The following is a 12,652-nucleotide window of genomic DNA, read 5'->3' on the forward strand; positions in this document are numbered from 1 at the left end:
TTATGTTTTCAAACTAAATCATATAACACAAAGGCTATTTCCAAACATGGTTTCAAATTTTAGGAAACTAATGTTACAGTTTTTTCTATATCTTTTTATAAAAAGAACCTTGTTTTAAACAAGCCTTAACGTATTTTTTTTATCTTACTTTTAACTTAATGTTTGCAATAAATACTAAAAACAAGATAATTAAATCACTTTTCAATGGAATAGCTTCTAAAAAAAATAATTATTCAAAAGTTCAACTTGTGTAACTGTAGATTGTCACCAAATAACCGATGTGTTAAAACTTATGGTTTTGTTTTTATAAGCTTTGTTTTAAAGTAAAAACTTTAAAATTTAAAATCTGATTTATTTGTTTATTACTTCGTTTTTGTATTTTGTTTGTGGAAAACCATTGTTTTAGAAAAGACTTTAATTAGTTTATAACTACACGTAAAAAACTAACTATACATTCAAATATTGAACTATAAAAGTCTCTAACTGGACAATGATAAAGTGCTCAAACAACATAATGTGAGCAAGAATATTGTCAAAAATAAACTGAACATTTTGCTAATACACTCAAACATTTAGTGAGTTAGTAAAATTAAGTAAAATTTTTTAATATTTTTTTTTTTATAATGGCTGAAGAAAATTTCAACTTTTAACAATTAGCCTATTTTAACTACTACATAACCTATCCAAATATAACTAGTTTATGATGTTATAGTGCATATTTTATAATTTAAAATATACTAACCAAGTTAATTATATCACAACTTCACGCACAAAAACTTCTTAAAACAAGTTATTGGTTTAAGACTTTATTACTGGAGGCTTATGTTCTTTGAAATTATTGCTAGTATTTTATTTAGACCAATGAAAAAATCTATGTAAATAAGTTTTAACAACTTATATATTATGTATCTCTTTTTGCTAAGTAAAGATAAAAACAAAAAGACTCTTCATAACAAATTTAGGTGTCAGTATATGTCTAAAATAAAACATAACAGTTTTTATTTTAAACAATTGTTTTCCTAGCATATAGAGTTATCATCTATAACATATATCAATCTACACATGCTTAAAGGCACTAAAAATGGTAGAAATCATACTCTTACTTAAAGGTTTCAACCTAAACAATTTCAAAAATATTTTACGATAAATAAACCTCTGCACTTCATACTCTTTTTTTGTTTAAACTTCGAATTTTAAACGTAAACTTTTAAATTGTTATCTAATCAACAAAATAATTTATATGTAAACTGCTTTTTAAGAATATAAAATGTGACACAAAAGTTATTCGCAAATTTGATTTTAAACGTTAAAAAAATAGCTTAATTTTTTTTTTACATTTCTTTTTATAAAAGGAGTCTTGTTTTAAACAAACCTTTAAGGAAACCTTACTTAAGTTTTTATTAATTTAAACATTAGATAGTTGATGTGTTTTCGATATTTTTGTGAACAAAAAAAAATGTTTTATTATCAAAAAGGATTATTTTTTAGCAAAGCATTATTTTAGTTTTTGCAACTATTTTTCTTTTAACTAAATAAATAGCGACAAAACATAGAACGAAGTTTCTAAATTTGTTCTAAAACCTTTAAATTGAGGTTTGTTTTCGGTATCGTAAAAATGTTTAAACTACTTGATTGTAAAATTTCGTTACCTAAAAATAATACAAAAATAAGAAAAAAACAGTGACAAAAAACAGAAACAAATAATTTTAGTCAAAAATAAATTAGGTATAACATTAATAGTAAGTGTTAAACTGTCAGCACTTAAGTGTACAAATAAAAATTAAAAAAATCTGGGTTTTAATTTTAAAAAGAAGAATAAAGAAACTTTAAATAAAGATTAAAACTACCTAAAAAGGGGTTTTAAGCTATTTTGCTACATAGAATACAAAAACTTTATAAGTTATTGAAATAATTACAACCACCTTTAATATTATATAGCAAGATATCATAACAGATATACTTTTACTTCATAATGATATAATAACTAAATTTTAAAATTTTTCATACCAGAGTTACAAGTGTCTAGTAGTCAAAACCGTCTTCTAAATAGAACATATTAAAACCAAGTAAATGATTATCTAAAAGTATGAGCTTCAAAAAATCTATAAAAAAAAATAAAAGTTCATTGATAAATGTTTTTACTATAGAAAGTGATTAACAAACAATAAATTATTTTTTATGCAGTAATTTTAAAATACAAAATTACTTTAAAAGTAAAAAAGTATGTCAGTTTAATTTTTTATAGAAATAAATGATTGTTTTCGTAACAGAACGTACAAGTTAATAAGTAATCTAATCATACTAAAACAACCTTTAATTATTATTGGACGATATAGATAAAATTCTAAAACAAGGTAAACACACAAACAAAATAAAAGCAAGATTTAGTTAAAAATTCAACTATTTTATTAACTAACAAAGCATAATACAAGTAAAAGTTTCTTTAAATGTGTAAAAACCATTAATATTTTGATATATTTAACTTACTTAAAATAAGCTGACAAATGTTGATCAAAATAAATTTTCTAAACAACTTAGATGTTGTAGTAATTAAAGAGTTCAACACATAATTTCGCAATTGTGCTATTAAGATCTATAAATTACAAATTTTAGATTACACTATCCTTACTTTTGATAAATATTGTAATATAAAAATATACATTTTTTGTAGTGGTACATAACTTTCAAGGTGATATTTTGAGCGGGTATGCAAGTTCCAGTTTAGAAAAAGTAAAAAATAATAATAGTGTAATATTTATTTCCATAACTAGCTAAGTGCTATTTATTGATGGTAAAAATACTACATGAACACAAATTAAAATTTGTTATTAAATTGGTTCGAGCTGAATAAAAACATCTTGACAATTTTAGTATATAATATTTAAGTCCTAATGAATTTTTTTAAACAAAATTATGTTACAAAGGATAATGGTACAACTAAGATTGAGAACAACTTCCAAAATATAAAGTTTGTCACCTTAAATATAAAAAATTGCAGATCTATTATTTTAACAACAAATTTTCAAAAATTTTTTTTTAATTAACTTTAACCTCAAAGTTGAAAAAAGTTACAGCTTTAAGTAGTCATTAAGCTAATCGACAAAATGCAACGTGTTAATCCTTTTTATCCAGAAGTAAATGACATTAAAATGTTTTTATAAACTTATTTCAATTTGGTAATTAGCATAGTTTTGAGTGTTTACATTGTACAATTACAAAAGCTTTAAAAAAAAATGTTTAAGATTCTTCATTTACAGCTTAACACAGGTTTTTACAAGTCAGCTAACATTTATAAGAAAAGACCTGTAAATTGAGGAATCTTTATTTTTAAAACTAAAATTTAATTAAGCTATTACTAAATTGTCGGTTAATTTTCAGCAAAGCCTTACTGAAAGGTTCTTCCTTCACCAGATCCCAGGACCACATATTTTGAGCGCATTTTTTGTCGTTAAAAAAACTACCTTATTATTTAGGTTATAAATTTTGTTATTATGAGTTTTAATTGTTCTGAGCCTTTCGAGAGAAGTCAGCTGGATATCAAAGAAGAATTAGCCAAAGGACAATATGGTTGTGTTTACAATGCAACGTATAAAAACCATACGGTTGTTGTAAAGTGTGCACTTCAAAAAGATCACAATGAGATGTTAGTTAGAGAGCATAAATTTCTGAAAGATCTACAGGCGAGCAACATTACTGGCATTCCAAAAGTTAGCTTTAGTTTTAAAAACGAAGGAAAAGCATGTTTTGTTATGGAGAAGCTTGGTACTGACCTCAAATCTTTTGTGAATGACACATCAGAAAGCAAGTTGTCTTTAGAAGCTACACTGAGAGTAGCTTTGCAAGTTTTAAATATATTGAAGTCGATTCACGGTCACGGTATTATTCACAGTGACATAAAAAGGAGAAACTTGATGATAAATACTAAAGACGAAAAAAACACAATTTACCTGATAGACTTTGGTTTTGCATCAAGGTACTTAACAGAAGGTAAACTTGTTTTTTATCAGAAACTACCTAAATAAAACTGTTTTATTGGGTTTTATAGTAGGTTTAAATACATTTGGACGTATCTAGTTTTTCTAATTAAATCTAACATAACGTATAATCCAAATTCAATAAAAACCAAGTCTAAAAAATAGCTAGAAATTAACGTATGTACAAAAAATATACGTATACTAGTAATTACAACAACTAAAGTTTACATTCAACGAATAATAAACAGGTGGTAAGCACATTGAAGACGGAAGCACTGAGGTGTTCCGTGGCAACTTCAAGTATTGCTCGATCCACTCGATGCAGGTCATGTTCGACAAGTTCAGAAGCCAAAGCCGCCGAGACGACCTGGAGTCGCTCGCCTACCTTCTCGTGCAGCTGCGAACGGGCAAGCTGCCTTGGGACGGTATCTTGGACAGCTTCGAGCCCATCAGACGGAAGAAACGAGAAAAAATCATCAAGAGCAAAAACCAGCGGGCTGGAACGATATGCGAAGGTATGCGCGATGAGTTTGCAAAATTTTTGCGCGACGTGAGAGGTTTGAGGTTCGATGAGGATCCGCCCTATGATGAGTACTACGGCATGTTCGAAAAATTACTGAAAGAGGTTGATGCTGCTTCATGATGTTAGAGTTGATATTTTTGTGCTGTATTATAATTGTGTCATTGTTTTTGTAGGTATAGATGTACCTAGTTTGATTTACAGTTGAGTAACTTGTTTAATACCACGCTTGATCAATAAACAAAATGATCATTAGTTTTGACAATAAGCGTTTTATTTAATGTTTTATAAAATAAACTTAATAAATATTACTACAGTTTGCAGTACCTTCATACCAATTAAAGTAGTTCACTTGAGTGTAATTTTAACTACATTTGTTGCCATCTAAGTCGTTATTTTTTTAAACAATAAAATTAGATAACAAAACAGCAAAGTAACTTGTAGACGGTTTAAAATTAAGTAAACAGCTTCTAATTTAGCTTCTTCTTAGACTACGGCTTTTCTGCTAAATAGTAAACAATAATTTTTAGCTTTTAGAAGTTTTTTACATCCTTAAAGAAAACGTTGTTGTAATTTGATTATTTAAGTCGTGCCAAGTGCAAACTATTGTTTCTAACACATATTTTTTATGCTAGCCAAGCCTTTCTCTACCCGCACAGTTTTAAGCTTACAATAATTAATAAAACATTCGAAACTAGTTTTAAGATTTATCTCAAAAACAAAACAAAAAAATTAAATTTCTCAACTGAGACGTAAATCAGACAAATTATTTTTTTGTGAAAGAAGTATGTAGATGTTATTTTTTTAAATGATTAAATGAGTTTAAAACATATTGTAAAAAAGGGCTCAGAACTTTATTAAGATATAAAAGCAAGCAACATCTTGTGTTGTAAATTTAAACAATGCATGACTCATCATACTGTTTTGATACAAGTTATAAGAAGTGTTTGTGGTAATTTGAAAAGGTAAAAGTACACGATATTCAACAGAATTATTCTAAGCATCGTGAAACTTTGCAAATTTAAACAATACATGATTTATCACATCTTGTGATATTAGTTTAAAGTAGTGTTAACAATTATTTAGAAAGTTAAATTACATATTAATCAACAGAAAAAATTAATATGAACACTACAATTACTTATGAAAAGTAAGTTTGTTTTTTAGTGATGTTTTTTAACTTAATTTATTGTTTAAACTAATTTTTTCAGCACTACCATTGCAGCTTTCAAAAAACCATTTGACGAACTTGGAATAGTTCTTATTGCAGTAACTTTAATTTCGTTCTTGGTTATATGCCTTGTGTTGAACACCGTTACCATTTTTGTTATCAGCAAAACAAAAGAACTAAGGTACGACTGTCTATAACTAAATTCTATTATGACTATATTTCTAGCATTCTTAACATCTAGTTAGTTGGAAAAAAACTAAATCTTTTCATTGCTTATTTTGTAAACTTTAAACCAGGGGTGGGCAATGTACGGCACGCAGGCCAGATCTGTTACTTCAAGAGAAATCTCTGGCCTGCAATGTTCCCGCGTAAAAACCTCTTTAAAATTTAAACGACAACTTGGTCTTTAAACTTACATAAGATATTTGTGAAGTTAAATTTATAGTTTAGTTTATTCCAAGTCATGACAAATGAATTCTAAACATACTTTGAAACTTTTTTAATTGTTGTGGAAAATGTTATTTTGATGAAAATTTAAGTAACTTTCTCATTTTAATTTTTTTTGTTATTTTCGATATGATAAAATAAGTAAGTCCTGATATGGAAGTTCAAAGCAAGTTAAAGTTCTTTTAGATATTAATTTTAATAAAGTTTAAGCTATGCTAGATTAGTTTTTATCTATTAGTATTTACAGAAAAAATATTTAGTATTTTTTATACATAACTATATTAAAAATTAAAAGAGAATGAAAACTAATTAAAATTTGTTAGTTTTTGTAATGTGTTAATTTTTATTAATAATTTTGACTGGAAATAATGCTAAGTAATTTTTTATAATTTTTCTGTTATTTTTTATGGTTGGATAATTGTTTTTTGGTTTCTAAGTTCTTAGTTAATATAGTATTCATTAAGAGATATAAAAACAAGCTTAAACTTCTGTTTGATGTTTCAAAAGCGTAAACATATATATCTAAGATAAATGTACTGTATGAAGTAATAAATTAGATTAAATATTTTCAACACCTTTTTTGATAAAGCATGAACTCAAAAAAGTGTTTATATGACTACTTATTGCGAGAAAGAACCATGTTGAGAATATTTTAGTCCAGGTTGGGTAACATACGGCCCGCGACTCAAAGATGTCTTGTGTGAAAAATGAGATTAAAAAACACCTTTTGAATGCGATCTGAAATAATTCTGCTATTAGTACTAGTAGTGCTTAATAAACAGTTAATTCTTTGTTATTTAAAATTAGAATTTACTAATTAAATTCTTTTTTAATATTATGTTGTATTATGCACACATTTTCTAAAATTATAGCTAATAACTTTTTATAGTAAGTGCAGATGAAGAACAATATCTTTGGTAAATCTGGCCAGCGAAATATTTTAACTTGAAAACAACTCGTGCAAAACAAATAAAACTGAACAATAATAAAAAAAAAAAAACGTTAAAACTTGCTAGGTATTTAGCACAAAGTAGCGATTATTATATTGATATAAAAGATGATATCTAAATAACAAATTTTAAAATTTACGCTTCTCGTTAAGTCATTTTTCGACAAGTTCGACTAACGAAAGACTAAAAAAAAACTTAACAACAATACTTAAACTAAAATATGTTGTATATATGTTAGTAGGACAAAGTTAATTGTTCGAAACATAATATTACTCACTTATAATTTCCTGTTAAGAAAACATTTTACAAAAGCGTCATTTTACAAGCTTGCAGTTGCAGTATTTAGATCTAAACTTAAAAATAAAACTACGTATTAACGTGTCATAAAATTTTTAGCAGTTTTAATCATTTTAATCGTTTTAAAAATTAAAATGGTAAATTAGTTTAACCTCTCTATGTCAATATTTAGTGCTTAATTATTACAGAATAGGAAATAATTTAACTTTAAAATGTTGTTTCTAAAAACAAAACATCAAATGTATAAAAACTAATTGTATAAAAAACAGAAATGACAAATTTACGATGGTTATTTGCTCACTTTGTTGTTCTGATTTGTTTTCTACATCAATAAGTTGGATTTGGCTGCACCGAAGAACTTGGGGTTTTGATGATTTCAATCCCGTACCAGCGTTTTTCTGCAAAGTTTTTATTTTATAGATTTATTCGTTTATTAATTTTATTAATATAATTTTCAGACAGAACGCTTATACTTACAAATTATAGAGAATAAACATAAATATATAGTCAACTAAAAATAACTATATTTGAAAAATTTCATTTCTTTTAAAGTTTCATAGTCACTGTGAATTGTTTATCAGTAGTTTACTATATCTAATACAACAGATGTACTGGGGTGGAGACTTTATTACATATTTATAAAAATTTACCTGCAGTTATAGCACAAAACTATGTTTATAAGAATATTTCACCTCAATAACGTTTATGAAGTTTTTTAACTAAATTGCGTTCAAAAAAATTGTACCTACTATTTTTTAACTGGCTAAAATATGTAAAGCTAAATAAAAATAAATAAAGAGCTAAAAACAATTACTAGAACAAAATTAGTTAGTTAGAATAAGTTATTAGTTAGTTTTTTATGTCACAAACTAAATCTTAATAAGCATTAACAACGACTAAAATTATTTTATTAGGTTTAGAAAAACTAAGTACCTTAAAAATCATCTTTGTTGATTAAAACACATACAGAATAACAGACATTTACTAAAAGCAAAATTTATAACTAACATACAATTAAACGCTTCATAATAACCTGAGTTTGATTAAGATAGAGATAAGTAGTTTTCGTATGATAAATTATAAAAAAAGTATTTTAAATTCATACAAAATGAAAAGTTTGATAAAAACTTATTTAAGCAGTTTTATAATAGTTTATAGCATTCTTAAAACATTGAGCTTTTTTATGGAGTTTGAAACTTTGAATAGTTTTAATATTATAATACAACTTAAAAACTATCGAAATATTGTGAAAAAACATAAAAATTTTCATAACCAAAGATGTTTATTAAAACGATTTCTTTTAAAGTTTGGCTTACTGTAATCTCGGTAATAATATTTTTTTATAGTTATTTAACTTACTACATTAACATTTACAACAGGTATACTGGGGTGGAGACTTTGCAACAAATTATGTAACATCTTTGCATATTTTTCTGTTTGCTATTATGCGGTTTACAGCAATCAAGTATCCGATTATGTTTAAAAGACTGAATAGAAAAACTTTAAAAGTAATTTATGATATAAAAAAATTGCACCTACATTTTCTAAAATTTTAGAAGTATTATGCTACAAGTATATAAAAGACTTTTTCTATTTCTTTTTAATAAAACTTCAAAGAAATCTTTGAAAACTAACTTTTAAATTTGAAAAAAAAAACACTTCTTTATATGTCTTTTCATAATCAATAGAATTTTTTAAACTACTTGGAATTAATGAAATAATTTAATAAAGTAGTAAGCAAGCGGCAATGAATTTATTTAATTCATACTTTTGTTATTCATGTTTTTCATACAAATATTTATGGTATCGAGTTTTAATTAAGTTCATTTTTAAGTATTCAATAAGAAAGTAAAAAAAAAATACGATTTAAAAGTTTTTAAAAGCAGGTTTTACACGTTTTAATTAATTTTTAAACTTTTGTTCATGCAACATAAACATTTAAAATAATTAATTTAAAAAAAAGTAAATGTTTAAAAATTTCATGTTGATCAATTTGCATCAAAGGCGAAAGTAAGACAACGTTATATCTTGTATTAACAGAAAATATTAATTACAATTTGGATTTTTTCATTTTCCTTCGGGTTTATCCCACAATCAATTTGGAACTCTGCGAGAAAACGCGACAGAAATAGTAACCTTGCTGATGCTAGGTGGCCCGCATGCACATTAGATCCTGTATAGTTAGTTTTATCATTTTTTAAGTTTTAATTCAATGTTAAAAAATTAAAATATATTTCAACTTATTAGATTTTTGCTCAAAAGTTTCTAATTCATAAATTTACTCACAGTTAGGAAAAAACTTTAGTTAACTTTTTTTTTGTAAGTAGCATAACTTAATTGTTGTACTTTATTTGTGTTTTTCTTTAATATTATAGTGATGTTTTTTAACTTTATCGCATAACAATTTTGTTGTTCACTCTACCGAATTATTCTTTAGTTTTGCAACGTACCAAACTTACTTAAACATCGTTTTCCCAATATTCATTTGCCTTCCTCTAGTTGGTGTGGTAGTTTTAAGTTTGTGGATCACCTTCATTGTGACGTCATACATAAAAACATCAGAAAGAAAATTTTCATCACCTGATTCAATGACTCCGTCAAAAGTTAAATCGTCAAAAAAAAAGCATAAGAAACAGAAGCAAGCAATACTGCAACTACTCTTGATTGCTTGCTGTTTTATAATCGGCTACGTCCCAATATTCGGTTACTTTTAGTTTGAATATTTTATATTTTCAACAAAAAAAATAACATTTCACTTTTATTGATACTGTGGCCTAAAATCATATTTAATTAGCAATAGTAAATAAAATTTTGTACAAGATTAACACTTGTAACTTTTTTCGATATTGAACTTTAGTGTAGCCTTATATATGTACAAAAGCTTTATAAACAACTTTTCAAGCTTTCTAAATTAAAATAAACATTTACTTTTTAGCTTATGACATGTGGGCTCTACAAGTGGAAAACACCGATTACAACAAGCGATTGGACTACTGGTTCGGAGTGGGAGCCTACATTGCCCTGCGCTTCTCTGAAACCATGAACCCCATCTTCTACAACCTTGGCTCGCCCAAAATACGGGCGCACACCATAGAGTTTTTCAGAACTATACTAAAAATGAAGTTCATAAACGCAGAAAGCATGAGCAAGACAACTGCGTCTGATCGCGGAACGAGTTTTAGCCATAGTAGTGGTGCACAGCATACAAATGTGCAACAAACTGTTACATAATATTGATTCAATGATTTTTGTTTAATTTGAAAACAATGCTTTCGTATACTAAGGACTTTAATTAAACATACAAGCACTCATTTTTGATAATATTTTTTTAAGTATAAACAATGGCTAAATATATGTTTATTTTTATTTTTTTGTTATTAATCAATCTACAATCGTTTGTGTTCTAGCAATGAAAATACTAAACTAGTAAACAGCTAAATTAAGTAAATAATAAGCTTTTAATCTGGTCATGAATTTCTTATGCAGTAAGCTTTTCAAAAGATTAAAATCTTTTGAAACTTTAAAAATTAAAAACTGAACTATTTTCTACATTAGCACTTATACACTACAATAATTATAAATAACCCTCAAATTTTTAGTTTGCTGTATAAGACGTAAATTCCCTTGAACTTATTTTTAGACTAATTGGAAATTATTTTATTTAAATTCCGTTCGAATATAAGTTTGAAGTGTTTTAGTAGATTTAAATAAGATTTTTTAAGAAAGTCTCGCATAAACATTTTGTTCTTTGCATCTAGTTATTTTAAGTAAACTTAAATGAAGCTTGAATTTTAAAGTTAGTTTAAACTCAGGTATAAAAAAGTAATTGTATGACTTTTTAATACAAGCTTTTACGACACTCTTCAAGTTACCATTAGAACTTTATGTCAAATTTTAAACAAATGTAAGACTATTAGTTTTATTTGATAACTATATTCATTGTAAAAGTATTTTAATGCTTAAAACTTAGATCTAAATTTCTTCAGTATTTTTTAAATGAACACCTCAAAAAACCAAAAACTTAAGCATTAGAGCAAAAACTTAAGCAAAAGAAGTTTCCGAGCCTTATAACTTTTTTACTAACCTAGTTAGAATCTAAAAATTTTTGTTTGAAAAATCCTATAATTTAAGATGTAAGATATATTATTGTTGTTGAAAGATCCACTGGATGTAATCTGTAAGCATGTGTACTGTAAACACTTTTATCTAGTTGGGCAACGTACGGCCCGCTAAAATGAAATGTCTAACCTGCGACGTAGTTTTTAGTAAAAAATAATTCAAAGTTGTCCATTAAATTGTTTATTATTACTCAGTACTGCTTATTAAACTATTTTTATATTTAAATTTGCATTACAACAACTTTTAAAGCTTTCATTGACAATTTTTAAAGTTACGTGAGCCACGAAATTGTATGCCACTTATTATACATTCAAAAATACAATAGTTAAAACTTTAATACAATAGCTTACTCGTGATTCAGAGTTAAACAGTTTGTGTGCAAAGTTTTACTTAGCAATGTAAAGTATTGTTTGTTAAAAAGTACAACCAGTAGTTTTTTTTATCAACCATTATAATTGCAAAATTCGTCAATTTCTAATACAAATTAGTTTACTTTTTTTTTTAAATTAGTATTAAAAAAGAACTTGTTAAAACTCATACAACACTTGTCTCAACTATCTCTTCCTAAGCACCCATTGAATAGAAACTTTTTATACTCTATCTCAGCACTTCGTACTTTTTTTCAAGTGTTTTACATTTAACTAACTTAAACACATTTTGGGCTTTAAATATAAGTCTTGTTTTGTTTAAATAAAAGTTTCCTGTTTAAATTTCGCTTTTAATACAACATGTTTGTCTGAGTTTTTTAAGTTGATTAATTTTCAGACTAAGTTTAAAAGTATAAATGTTTTTCATAAAAAAAGCTTACAATAAGTGAGCCCAAAGAGTCACCAATACTATTTAAATACATTAGAAAATCAAAGGACATTATGTTTAATCAAAATGAAAATGTTTAAGGAAATGTTTAAAGCCATAAAAGAAAGTAAGTCTAAATTAAAAATAAACTAAAACTAAGCAAATATTTGAATTGACGAAAAAAAGTAGTAGATGTTAGCGAACTTATCTTAAAACTTATGTAAGTATGTACTTGTTATTTTAGTGAGGTAAAATTAAATTATTCTTGTATAACTTTGAGGTTTTAGACTGTTTAAAAGTGTAAAAAATCTCATTTTACTTAAAATGAGCGAAGCAAAAAGTTTGACGATGAAAAAAATTTCAATGTTTTCCTAAGCCA

General features: G+C 25.9%; 2 protein-coding genes across 3 annotated transcripts; both read left to right on the forward strand.

Annotated features, from left to right (window-relative positions):
• Nucleotides 1–3,491: 3,491 nt before the first annotated feature.
• On the forward strand, nucleotides 3,492–4,617 carry LOC145828705 (uncharacterized). Its single transcript, XM_082936461.1, has 2 exons — nucleotides 3,492–3,987; nucleotides 4,223–4,617. The coding sequence occupies exons 1-2, from the start codon at nucleotides 3,492–3,494 to the stop codon at nucleotides 4,615–4,617; spliced, it is 891 nt and encodes a 296-aa protein (XP_082792587.1).
• On the forward strand, nucleotides 4,571–10,670 carry LOC145849650 (uncharacterized). Of its 2 annotated transcripts, none has more exons than XM_082954658.1 (8): nucleotides 4,571–4,599; nucleotides 5,608–5,644; nucleotides 5,706–5,846; nucleotides 7,629–7,764; nucleotides 8,739–8,867; nucleotides 9,400–9,539; nucleotides 9,797–10,062; nucleotides 10,295–10,670. In XM_082954658.1, the coding sequence occupies exons 2-8, from the start codon at nucleotides 5,619–5,621 to the stop codon at nucleotides 10,588–10,590; spliced, it is 1,134 nt and encodes a 377-aa protein (XP_082810784.1). In that variant the 5' UTR covers nucleotides 4,571–4,599; nucleotides 5,608–5,618; the 3' UTR covers nucleotides 10,591–10,670. The 2 variants fall into 2 exon arrangements, with proteins under 2 accessions (XP_082810784.1, XP_082810785.1); XM_082954659.1 differs by lacking the exon at nucleotides 4,571–4,599 and adding an exon at nucleotides 4,600–4,618.
• The last annotated feature ends 1,982 nt before the right edge of the window (nucleotides 10,671–12,652 follow it).

Source organism: Thalia democratica, chromosome 2 (assembly GCF_965202585.1).
Source record: "Thalia democratica chromosome 2, ktThaDemo2.hap1.1, whole genome shotgun sequence".
Classification (NCBI taxonomy): domain Eukaryota; kingdom Metazoa; phylum Chordata; class Thaliacea; order Salpida; family Salpidae; genus Thalia; species Thalia democratica.

Coding starts and splice junctions, on each gene's coding strand:
- LOC145849650 (XM_082954658.1), top strand. CDS start 5,619: ATGAACACTACAATTACTTATGAAAA. Junction 7,765..8,738: donor TACCAGCGTTTTTCTGCAAA/GTTTTTATTTTA, acceptor CATTTACAACAG/GTATACTGGGGTGGAGACTT. Junction 9,540..9,796: donor TGCACATTAGATCCTGTATA/GTTAGTTTTATC, acceptor ATTATTCTTTAG/TTTTGCAACGTACCAAACTT.
- LOC145828705 (XM_082936461.1), top strand. CDS start 3,492: ATGAGTTTTAATTGTTCTGAGCCTTTCGAGAGAAGTCAGCTGGATATC. Junction 3,988..4,222: donor ATCAAGGTACTTAACAGAAG/GTAAACTTGTTT, acceptor AATAATAAACAG/GTGGTAAGCACATTGAAGAC.